Source organism: Xyrauchen texanus, chromosome 20 (assembly GCF_025860055.1).
Source record: "Xyrauchen texanus isolate HMW12.3.18 chromosome 20, RBS_HiC_50CHRs, whole genome shotgun sequence".
NCBI lineage: Eukaryota > Metazoa > Chordata > Actinopteri > Cypriniformes > Catostomidae > Xyrauchen > Xyrauchen texanus.
In genome coordinates, this window is record NC_068295.1 from 12,440,601 (window position 1) to 12,453,134 (window position 12,534).

The 12,534-nt window shown below is 47.8% G+C and overlaps 1 protein-coding gene across 1 annotated transcript in view; it reads right to left on the bottom strand.

The window, feature by feature from the left end:
- The window catches only part of LOC127660554 (protein jagged-1b), a 48,918-nt gene that overhangs the window by 18,566 nt on the left and 17,818 nt on the right, over nt 1–12,534 (bottom strand). The window contains exons 6-12 of the mRNA XM_052150873.1: nt 9,598–9,728; nt 9,402–9,521; nt 7,629–7,742; nt 7,422–7,535; nt 7,204–7,317; nt 7,029–7,075; nt 6,058–6,231 (exon numbers count right to left, since the gene is read on the bottom strand). Of these exons, the coding sequence (XP_052006833.1) occupies nt 6,058–6,231; nt 7,029–7,075; nt 7,204–7,317; nt 7,422–7,535; nt 7,629–7,742; nt 9,402–9,521; nt 9,598–9,728 (814 nt within the window). The remainder of the gene's footprint in view (nt 1–6,057; nt 6,232–7,028; nt 7,076–7,203; nt 7,318–7,421; nt 7,536–7,628; nt 7,743–9,401; nt 9,522–9,597; nt 9,729–12,534) is intronic.

A 12,534-nucleotide genomic window follows, 5' to 3' on the forward strand; every position in this document is an offset into this window, starting at 1 on the left:
TTCTTTTCAGTCTCTTGCTTTCTTTAGAGTAAAAGCATGTACATGTTTTTTGTTCCCCTTCTGTCGCTCTCTCCACGTTGTGTCAGAGAAGCGACACTAGGGGTCTCTCTTGAGCGCCGATATTCACCTCTGAACTATGAAAAAAGGCCAATGAGAGTTGGCAACCAGTATTTGCATGTCCCGCCCCCGGACATACAGGTATTTAAGCGCCACAAATACGGGAGTTCATTCATAAAAGTTCTTCGGAGCCGATGGTCATGTCTGCAACTGCTGCATACTACACACAGAGTTCCTGTCATCCCTCTGCTGCATAACTGTTGGATTCCACGGCGCACAACAGCAGCTTTCTCCTGTTTGCACGGCTGTGCATTCCTGCCCCTGGGCGCATCGACAGTGCAGATTTAAAAACTCTCACGAGTTTTTTTCCTAAGAGTGATTTTATTTAAGAGAGTAATTTCCTCTAAAAGAGCAAAACACAGCGGCGTTGAACGTCCTTTTAAGGATGCATCTTTATAAAGATGCCCTTCCGCCCCTGTGTTGTTTCTGGATGCGGTAGAGTGCTCTCCTGACGGCCACAGGCGCTGTCTCGTGTGTCTGGGTAGCGATCACACCGAGGCTGCGTTTGTGGACGGTTCATGTTCTCACTGCGAGAACATGACCATGACAACGTTGCGGTCGCGGCTTGCTTACAACCGTGAGCAAGCCACTCCAGCCACCCCCCCGTATTGCTCCTTCTTCCCACGGGATTGAGGACGATGCGGCTGACGATGGAGGCGATTTGGGGATGGCTGCGGGTGCAGCTCCGCCGGGTACGCCCCCTCGGACCACCCTCGCCCCAGCACGCTCGTTGATTCCCGTGCGTGCTCGAGGCGGCGGCGACTCGCCTCACAGCCAGTCAGCCGACCCTCTTGCGATGGAAGCCGATGAGCTCGCCGCGACATCGGAGGGCGCGGCATCTGATGCAGAGGACTCCCCTGGGCTGCCGCCTTCGGGCTTGCACGCCCAGGCTGAGGCTGACGCACAGATGTTCGACATGCTTTCCCGGGCAGCCAACAGCGTGGGCTTGGATTGGAACCCTCCATCCTCTCCACAGCCATCACGGCTGGATGACTGGTTCCTGGGGTCTGCGCGCCGCTCACAGCCTCGCCCCGGTTCCGTTTTTCCCGGAAGTGCATGACGAGCTGACGTCTTCGTGGAGAGCACCCCTCTCCACTCGTCACACCGCCACAGGCTCGTCTGCCCTCGCCACCCTTGACGGCAGAGCGTGCCACGGGTACGCGGCGATTCCCCAGGTGGATAGGGCGGTTGCGATCCATCTATGCCCCGGTACCCCTACCACCTGGCGAGGTCACCCCGTACTCCCTTCCCGGACCTGTAGAGCAACCTCCTCGCTGACAGCGAAGGCCTACAGCGCCACCGGAAGCGCCGCTTCCGCCCTGCATGCCATGGCTCTCCTGCAGGTCCACCAAGCCAAGGCACTTCACAACATGCACGGGGGTGGCCCTGATCCCGACACGCTGCAGGAACTGCGCTCAGCGACCGACCTCGCCCTGAGAGCGACGAAGGTCACAGCGCAAGCGCTCGGGCAGGCGATGGCCACGCTAGTGGTCCAGGAACATCAACTGTGGCTGAACATGGTCGAGAAGCGTGAAGCCGACAAGACTCGCTTCCTCAACACCCCTGTCTCCCAGTTCGGCCTCTTCGGCGACACCGTCGAGGACTTTGCCCAGCAGTTCTCCACGGTAAAGAAGCAGACGGAGGCCATCTCTCACATCATGCCTCGCCGCAAGCCTGCCGCCATGGCCCATGCCCCGTCTGCTCGCCGAGGGCGTCCTCCCGCGGCCAGAAGACAAGCTCCTGCTCTGCCTCAACTCGGGCCCAGCTCTCAGCCCCAGAGTCGAGCAAACTGCGGGAAGCGCACGCACCCGGAAGGCTCCCAGGCGCTCCTGAGACAACGCACCCAGAGTCCAAGAAGTTAGCTCCGGAGGTGGTAAGACTGCTCCGTCCCCCGGTGGAGGGCCGGGAGGAGAATCCTTTGTTTTTTCATTTGCCGCACCCCTTAACGGGGGCTGCGGTACCCAAATTCTCAATAAAAGAGCTATTTCCTATGTCTCTGGGGCATATGGCCCGCAAATGCCGTTCTCACGGCACTCTGCTTTCAGGCCTCAACAGTCCTGGCTCCATGGACGCGGTGTCCCCGCCTTCAGCCCCACGACTGTTCCCCGGCCGGCCGGTTCAGACGAGTCCAGAGGACGCCAGCATCAGACCTCCTCCTCAGTCATGAACCCGCCCCCTGCCGGGTGCGCGGAGCAAGGTAAGTGCTTTGAGTTTATTCTCAGCACCAGAGCCTCGGGACGCCACGTTGCCTCCCGACGCCACGTTACCTGTTCCGCACCGCTGCGAAGCCCCGCCGGGTACGTCCAAAAAACCCGTCTCTTTGGTGCCCCTAGCACGGAGTTTAGAGGCGTGGCTTTCACTGCCCAACCCATCACGCTGGCTGCACCGGACCATTCGACTCGGTTACGCAATTCAGTTTGCCAGGTCTCTGCCCCCCTTCGTGGGCGTACATTTTTCCGCAGTACACAGCCAACATGCCCATTCCCTTCTATTAAAGGACGCGATAGAGCCTGTCCCTCCAACCAAAATGAAGAAGGGTTTCTACAGCCCTTACTTTGTTGTACCAAAGAAAGGCAGCGGCTTACGACCGATCTTGGACATGCAAGTTTTCAATCGGACCTTGTCCAAACTCCCGTTCAAAATGCTCATCCAGAAACAAATTCTATCTGGCGTCCGGCATCTAGATTGGTTCACAGCGGTAGACCTGAAGGACGCGTACTTCCACGTCTGGGGTTGATGCATATGAGACCACTTCAGCACTGGCTCTGGACTCGAGTCCCGAGACGAGAATGGCGCCGCGGCACACACAACGTAAAAGTTACCTCTGCCTGCCGCCAGACCTTCAAACCCTGGACAGACCTTTGCTTTCTAAGGGCTGGAGTACCCTTGCAGCAGGTGTCCCGACGCGTTCTGGTCACGACCGACGCCTCCAAATTGGGTTGGGGCGCCGTGTGCAACGGGCGCGCAGCCGCAGGCCGGTGGAACCGAGGCCCGCTGCGCTGGGACATCAACTGCCTAGAGCTGCTGGCTGTTTTTCTGGCCCTGCAGAAGTTTCTTCCCTTAATTCGGCACAAACACGTCTTAGTCAGGACAGACAGCACCACGGTCGTAGCCTACATAAACCGCCAAGGCGGAGTACGCTCCCTCCACATGTCACAGCTCGCCCGTCGTCTCCTCCTATGGAGTCAGCAGCGACTGGAGTCACTGCGCGCCACTCACATCCCCGGCAACCTCAATGTGATGGCGGACGCGCTGTCAAGACAAAGCTTGCCCGGCGGAGAGTGGAGACTCCACCCCCAGTCGGTCCATCTGATTTGGGACTGGTTCGGAAAGGCCCAGGTAGACCTGTTTGCCTCCCAAGAAACCTCCCACTGCCCGCTCTGGTATGCCCGGACAGAGGCTCCCCTCGGGGCAGATGCGCTGGCACACAGCTGGCCCACGGGGCTGCGCAAGTACGCATTTCCCCCAGGAAGCGGAAGATCTAGCCGGTCTACCATCTGCTGTCGTAGATATAATCAATCAAGCCAGAGCCCCCTCTACCAGGCATCTTTATGCCCTAAAGTGGCGTCTGTTCGCGGACTGGTGTTCTTCCCAAGCCGAAGACCCGCAGAAGTGTGCAGTTAGGTCAGTGCTCGTGTTTCTTCAGGAGAGGCTGGAGAGGAGGCTGTCCCCCTCCACCCTCAAGGTGTATGTCGCCGCTATCGCGGCCCACCACAACACGGTAGACGGAAAGTCTCTTGGTAAGCACGACTTAATCGTCAGGTTCCTAAAAGGTGCCCGGAGGATAGCTCCCTCCCGGCCTAACCTGTTCCCCTCCTGGGATCTCTCGGTCGTCCTTACGGGACTCCAGAGACCCCCTTCGAGCCGCTTGACTCAGTTGGACTCAGGGCCCTCTCTCTCAAGACCGCCCTGCTGATCGCGCTCGCTTCCATCAAGAGGGTCGGGGACCTGCATGCGTTCTCTGTTAGCGACACTTGCCTGGAGTTCGGTCCGGCAGACACGTTCGTGATCCTAAGACCGCGACCGGGCTATGTGCCCAAGGTTCCTACCACACCCTTCAGGGATCAGGTAGTGAACCTGCAAGCGCTGGAGGCAGATCCAGCCCTTTCACTGCTGTGTCCAGTACATGCCTTACGTATCTACCTGGACCGCACACAGAGCACTAGACGCTCTGAGCAGCTCTTCGTCTGCTTTGGGGGACAGCAGAAAGGGAATGCTGTCTCCAAGCAGAGACTCGCCCACTGGGTTGTCGACGCCATTTCCCTGGCTTATCACACCCAGGCCGTGCCCCCCCCTTTGTGGGTCCGAGCCCACTCCACCAGGAGTGTTGCGTCCTCATGGGCACTGGCTAGGGGCACTGCCCTAGCAGACATTTGTAGAGCAGCGGGCTGGGCAACACCGAACACTTTCGTGAGATTCTACAATCTCCGAGTTGAGTCAGTATCGTCCCGTGTTCTCTCAGGTACCGAGCCCGTAGAACTCGGTGGCACGCCCACGATCTGACCGGGTGAATCGCTTGCATCTAGCGCCCTTCCCCCTAACCAGGGGAAACAGTGCGCCTTCATTCCCAGGAGATCTCAGGTTTGGGACACTGGTTGATTCCTCCCTAGCCCTCGTGGGTCGCAGTTCAGCGGAGGAACTCGCCGACCCAAGCCACTGCGGGTACCGCAAGCTACCCTGCACTGGTATAGGTGCTCCACAGGTAAGGCCTCCTTCGGACTCCCCCTGTGTGTAACGCCACGGTTCTGTCCCCTCTGGCGAGTGGACTCCCGTACTTCCCTTAGGCAGTCACGGCTGCCTCGGTTGCCGTGCTGTATGTTCCCCCCTCTATATGCTGGATCCACCACCGCACCGACTTTTCCACATAGGCCCTAAGTCAGGCCTCTGATGGTTTTGCCACTTAAACTTGCCTCCCCTCTCGGGTAGGCGTGGCCTCCGCAGGGTCTTCTCCGCCCTGAATAAGGGCTAAGACCCCCTTCCCTCAATGCGTGTAAGGGCCCCGGCCTAAGTTGCTCTATGCGAGAAACATAGAGAGAAAAGAGGCCCGGCCAGGCTTGGCCCGTTCCCAGGTTGGCGGCCAGCACCTTGTTCCCCCCCTCCAGGGTAACGATAAGGAATCCTGATGGCTTAAATGGGGCATTGGGGAAGGGTACGTGCAGCCTGATACAGTTGGTCGTCCTGCACGTAAGAATACCTGCTCGCTCCTGTATCAGCAGTTCACGTACACGGCTCAGCGCGTGGCGCTTTTATAAGTGGACCCCTAGTGTCGCTTCTCTGACACAACGTGGAGAGAGCGACAGAAGGGGAACGTCTAGGTTACGTATGTAACCTCCGTTCCCTGATGGAGGGAACGAGACGTTGTGTCTCCCCTGCCACGTCGCTGAGCCGAGCCACTGTTGTGGCCATCCTCAGAAAAATCCTGAATGAACTCCCGTATTTGCGCCGCTTAAATACCCGTATGTCCGGGGGCGGGACATGCAAATACTGGTTGCCAACTCTCATTGGCCTTTTTTCATAGTTCAGAGGTGAATATCGGCGCTCAACAGAGACCCCTAGTGTCGCTTCTCTGACACAACGTCTCATTCCCTCCATCAGGGAACGGAGGTTACATACGTAACCTAGACGTTTTTTAGAGGGGCAATAGGCTCACTTCTTGAATTTACTAGGTCATACTTTACATAGAAGATTGACCCAGGTTCAATTCCCCACCAAATAAATACATTTGTAAATAAACCAATAAAAATTGCATCTGAACTTGACAGCCACTGATCACCATGCTTTTTCATACTATGTTAAAAGCAGCTTTGACATTTTAATAATAACTGTCTTGTTTCGCTTTTTTCACATGAAACAAGTTTCGAGCAACATGAGGTTGGGTTTAAGATGACATAATTTTCAGGTTAAAGAAAATTATCTTTAGAAGGTGTGACTTTCTCTCACCTGACACAGCTGACCTGAGAAGCCAGCAGGGCATAGGCACTGAAATCCGTTGACTTCATTCTGACATCGACCGCCATTCAGACATGGGCTGCTAGCGCACTCATCCACATCTTTCTCACAGTGTTCACCAGAGTAACCAGGCGGGCAAAGACAGCTGTAACCATTCATCAAGTCCTGTCAAAGAAGAGCCAGAACTACATTATTTTCTGGAAGAAAAGCCACTCCAATTGAGCGGCCAACGTAAAATTATCTTTCTGCTATGAACATGAATGTTTTCCTGGCATTGACACCCAAAAATTATTTTTACATTTATGTTATTTAGTAGGGATGTGCTACAGTAGTCAACTAATTGACTAGTATCAATACCTTTGAAAGATGGTTTTAGCCTCAGATGGTACGCCCATAAACTGTTAAAGGATCATCTGTATTGCATGCAAACATAGCAATAGCTAGCTAAAGAAGACATCAGTTTGAATCTGATTGGCTGGTGTGATACAGTTTTCAAGAGTCAGGGTGCATGTATTTATTGGTCTGCCGCACATATCAAAGTCATATTTACAGTTTATTGGCGGCTTCAACGAACGCTTCTGATGAAGAAGCGTTCATTGAAGTCGTTGGACTCAAATCATGGGATTAAGTATTGGAGTTTTGTATGAATCGGACATTATTGATTAAAGGTGACATCCTTGACTACACCTGTACATCTGACTTTGTTCTCAGAGTTATACACTATTTCAGATAAACCCACCCGATGAAAAACAAAAACAAAAAACTATTGGGGTGGGCCGCTTTACATGGCAGTCAGACAGGCTCTTCCTGTTTAAGTGAGTGGTTCTTGGCTAGAATAAACTTCAATATGAACCAGATTTTATGCCACTAGTCAAAAGTCTTGGCTAGTTTTATTTTTTCAGGGACTGTTAACAAGAACATGAAGGCTGCTGAATATGAAGTCCAATCAGGAGATCTCTTACCTTGCAAGTTCCTCCATTCAAACACTGACCCTGGCAGTCATTTGTGTCTGAAAATGAGAGAGTTATATCTGTATTTAAAAGCCATAAACATGCTTGTAACACTCAGATAGGACTCCATGCAAGCACACGAAGAGATGATTCCTTTGATTTAAATAACCAATAATGTTATACTCACTTATATCACAGTTTTGACCAGTCCAGCCAGGGAGACACTCACAGAAATATCCTCCAATCAGATTGTGGCATGACTTAGCATTCACACAAGGCTTGTCCTCACATTCATTGGCATCTTTGAAATTTAGAAAATACTAGTCAAAATCATTCACATGTTCTCACAAAATAGATTAAGTTAAAAAGATGTTTGGGTTTCAGAATGTTTGACTAAACTCTCACCAATTAGACACATTTTGCCAGTCCAGTGAGGAGGGCAGGTGCATTTGAATCCATTGACCAAATCCTGACAGGTACCTCCGTGCTTGCATGGGTTGGGCGAACAGTCGTCCACATCTATGAGACCAGACCAGTTAGACACATTTAATGTTCTTGCTGGTTGTCTTGTGATTGTATTACTGAAAAAAGCATGATTATGTGCCATCTTACTGATATTGCAGGATGGGCCACTCCAGCCGACCTCACAGAAACACTCGTAACCCTGACTAGTCTCTTTGCACGTCCCTCCGTTGCCACATGGGTTGGACAGACAGGCATGTTCCGCTGTGATGGAAACCACATAGTCTCTCTTTTAGTGGCCATTTATACCAAATTAGTTTTTGCATTCATCTGCACTATTTTTAAGTTGTTTTCCTATGTGAACACATTGATTTTTTTTTTTGTACTGAGCAGACTGCAGACTTGTCGTTGTGCTTAATGTTTCATTTAGATTTCACCTTCCGGCTTAAGAATGAACAATTTCCCCCATGGTCTGAAGAACGGGAGGATTTCTTGACATTGCCCCAGAAGGCTGTCACCACCCTGAGGGCCTGAATCTAGAAGACGGTCAATCTGGTAGATATCATCACTGAACCCATCCAACCAATGACTGTCAAAACAGAGGAGATCCACGGGCAGGACATTTCATAACAGAGGATTAGCAGACCTGGGCGCCCTTCCTGACACTGTAGACAGTTCAGGCCCAAGGACTGACATTATCCCTCGTATTGTCTCTATGCCCTCACCTCTCTCTGCAGCTAATCCTAGCTGAAATGAACTTACTCATCCTAATGTTGTTCCAAACCTGTGTGACTTACTTTCATTTTTCCATGGAACACAAAAGATGATATTCATTTACAATATTCGTCTCAATCACGATTCCATTTCATTGCATCTTATATCCATACAATAACAGTGAATGATGACTGAACATTCTGCATAACATCTCTTTTTGTGTTCCACAGAAAATCATATCAATTATATGGGTTTGGAACAACATGAGAGAAATAAAATGTATTTTTGGGGGTGGAATACAATGACATTGCTTCAGTGTCAGTCCCTCTCAATTTGACTTCATCTCAATAACAATAAAATGAAAGAATAGCACAATCACTCTTAAGGGGCTTGTGTCAAAATAAACAAACAAACAAACAGAAAACAGAGCAATAAGCTTGCCTAAATATTTATTAAAAGAGACAGCAAAAGTCAGACTGAACAGTTGCATCAAAACAGTTTTTTTGTTTTTAGCAGCTATCATAATTTACAGGGTCAGAAACAGGAAAATATGGCGAAAAAAATGGGTTGGTAATGCCACAAACTACATTACACTACAGTACACATGAAGTGATTATTTGTAATGTTGGTGATCAATTAAGTCAATGAGAAACTATGCCATTATTTCAATATTTTCACTAACCTATATATTTCGGTTTTATGCTTTAGATATTTTGTATCTAAAGCATAGACACACATACATATATATATATATATATATATATATATATATATATATATATATATATATATATATATATATATATTCTTTACGAAGTACACACTTGTAATTACATAACCAGAACCAAAAACTGCAACTTTTTCTTAAGCATTATACATTTTAAACCACTCTTGTTGCCAAACAACAATAAATTACACAGCCCAAACATTAGCCAGAAACACTAAAATGCTAAATAGGAAATGAGGGACCAAATTTAAAGGTGAAGCGTTTACGGCTAGTTGCACTAACAACAACATTGTCTCAACCAATGGCATGGGTTTGGGAAGAAACTACCCGTTTGAGCTAACCATGGAGTTGGGAAGTGTTAAAAACCATTTAGTGTCACTAGTGGTAAAGCCACTATGATGAACAAAGATTCAGGGAAACTTCAAGAGAGAGCACAATACTGACATTAAATCTATCTTTGCTCCACTCTAGAGCAGACTCACCTCTTTCACAGTTGACCCCAGAGTAGCCATCAGCACAAGAGCACTGGTACTTGTCAGGCCCTGTATTGCTGCATGTTCCTCCATTGAAACACGGCTGGTAAGTTCCACAGTAGTTCAGATCTGAGAGATAAGAACGTTCAATAACTGCACTGCGCTAGAAAGCAAAAACACAGAGAACCAATTAAAGTTTTCTTACCTTTGTCACAGAGTTGTCCACCCCAATTAGTGTCACAAAGGCACTGCCAGGGTTCCTCACAAGTTCCGTGGACACAGCCAGGATGAGGGATGCATTTGTCGCAGTACAAACCCTGCCAGCCATATAGACACCTGCAAGAGTTTCAAGGACAAATATATACTAAGACCTGGTTTGCAATGCAAAAGGACTGTAAATGCCACCGAATGTCAGTACATGCAGTTGTACATTAAGTGGGAACTTAAGCCTAACTTAAATGTTTAAATGAAAGAATTCTATTGCATAGATGGCATCTGTAAACAAATTAAGTTAGAGCGTTTTTCTTTTACCTCACTTTTGCACTGAATGCACTTTTGAGTTGTTTTTCGAATTACTTTTAACCTGCTGATCCCAGGGTAATATTTTGTGGATTAGGTTGAAATTTTGTTATCCAAGCAATCAAATGCAACTAACCCTTACTTTACTGACAAGTTATTTGGAGGAACAGAGAATGTTTTTGAAATTTACTTTGAAAACAGTTTGTCTTTCCAATTGTCCCATTTCTTAAGAGGTGCACCGAGTCTGTTGTGCTGTTTTAACAGTATCACCACACCTAAACAGTGTGTAATGGCTTTTTTTAAATAATAATTTGCTATAATTTTCAGCATGTAGAGAAAATGTAATTTTTTCTAAAGGAGTCCACTGAAAGGTTACCCTTTTTATAAACTGCATTATAAAATATATGTCCACTGGGGACGGGAACCGCCATCAACGTCTAATTATTTAATGCCAAGCCATGCAAACAACAAATACCAGCTTTAAAACTCCACTGGGTCTTTTAAAAAGACTAACATTAGCTTGTGGCAGGACACTCTGTCTCAATAAAAGCAGAGCGGCTTGGCCCCATAACTGGGGTTTGCAGACTGCATCATTGCCAATGTATTTACAACGGGTTCTTCTGCGTTCTCACTTTTGTTCCCATGCAGCGGCTCTCTGCCCCAGGCATGAAATAAAGAGAGCCTACACTCCGGCCACAGTATATCTTTAAGCCTGTAATTAAAAGCCATCTCCAGTCTGACTACCACCCCTGGAGTCGCATGTTCGAATCCAGGGTGTGTTGAGTGACTCCAGCCAGGTCTCCTAAGCAACCAAATTGGCCCAGTTGCTAGGGAGGGTAGAGTGACAGGGGTAACCTCCTCGCGGTCGCGATTAGTGGTTCTCGTGGAGAGTAGCATGAGCCTCCACATGCTGGGAGTCTCCGCGGTGTCATGCACAACGAGCCACGTGATAAGATGTGCAGATTGACCATCTCAGAAGTGGAGGCAACTGATACTTGTCCTCCGCCACCCGGATTGAGTAACGAAACACCATGAGGACCTACTACACAGTGGGAATTCGCCATTCCAAACTGGGAGAAAAGGGGATAAAAAAGCCATCTCCAGAAAGGCTCAGCAATAGATCTACCCTGCACTTCTCCTGGAGGAAATGTCTTTTTGTGATTAAAGGCAACTATTTTTAAACATGCATAAAGATTTCACTTATGAGAAATGTTCGCAAAGCACAGCGGTTTGCAATTAGCTCAGCTTTCAGTTCTACTTGGAAAACTGTTGAGTGATATTAAACCAGAAATATGAGCTATGCTCTAAAATGTAGTGAGCTATGTAGTGAATGCCTAATACATTCTGGGATTAAGAGCCATTCAAACTGAATGCGTTTCTATGTCTGTCTGCCCTCTTTTTCAATTGTTTTGCTATGGCAATTTGCACTAGATAGATGTCTTTGATCGATACACTGCATCTAGTTGTTTTTCAGCATCTAGAGTATGAGCGCTATGTTTTAAAGACCCTATGTCAGGTTAAAAGGATGCTTTAGAATTTGTCCAAAAAAGGTATCTTGAGTCACGTCCACACTAATCCATTTATGTTTGAAACCTCTGTTTTTAGTTTCCTAACGTCATCGTTTTTAAAAGTTTCTGTTTTAGGTGAAAAAGAAAAACACCTTTCTAATGTGGAAGAGAGGTGTAAACATAGTGAAATGAATGTGTTTTCAAGCAAAAACATATTAGTGTGGACGTTGCCTTTGACGTTGCATAATTGTTGCTGCCTTCCTTTTGGAACAGACTTAGCAGCGAGCATGTCTATGATGTCTTTGCATGCCATCTCCGTAGGCAGCTCACTAGGTTTCGGAACAGATCTATGGATAAATCAGCATGGCTGAGAGACATTTTCACCCAGTAGACCTTGCCAGTTTCAATTTAGCACAGTTTGAGCTCTTGTTACAGTTGCACAATTGCATGGTTGTGTGTTCTGGAATACTTTTAGTGAGAGATAAATAGGTAATGGGATATAATCATGCTTTTCAGTTTTTAGTATACATTTAGTATACAAGACTGTTAGTCTTGATCTTGTACACTTTCACAGTACAATGATGAAATGTAATAAAACTAACTAAAAGGAGTAACAAGGACAGACAAAACATTACTAGCCCCTGACCACGATCCAAGTGAGCATTCAAAAAATCAAACAACATCCAGAGAAATCCAAATAGCAAAAAGCTGTGACTTATCCTAACCAATAGAAATTTTGTTTGTTGTGTAAGAAATTCAGTATTCAATAACTCGATTCTCTCCTTTACACAAGTAGGTTTTGCAAGCGGTTAACTTAGAAACCCTAGTTTATTGATTGGTTTTTATGCATGTAGCAATCACACACACATTGCAAATGCCATTTTTCTGTAAAATATAACTTAAAGAAAAAATCTGCTGGTTAGTGAGCATGCAGCTATGAAATGAAGAGAAACCACAAAATTGTTTGTTTTGTAGGGAAACAACAAAATAGCTGTAGACTAAAACCACTGTAGTTTAGGACGTATTATGAGGTGCAGTGTTTTGCAAAAAGAAAGCAAAATAATTTACAGCACTTGGGCAAAATCACTGAACAATTACTGTATATGAACACACAC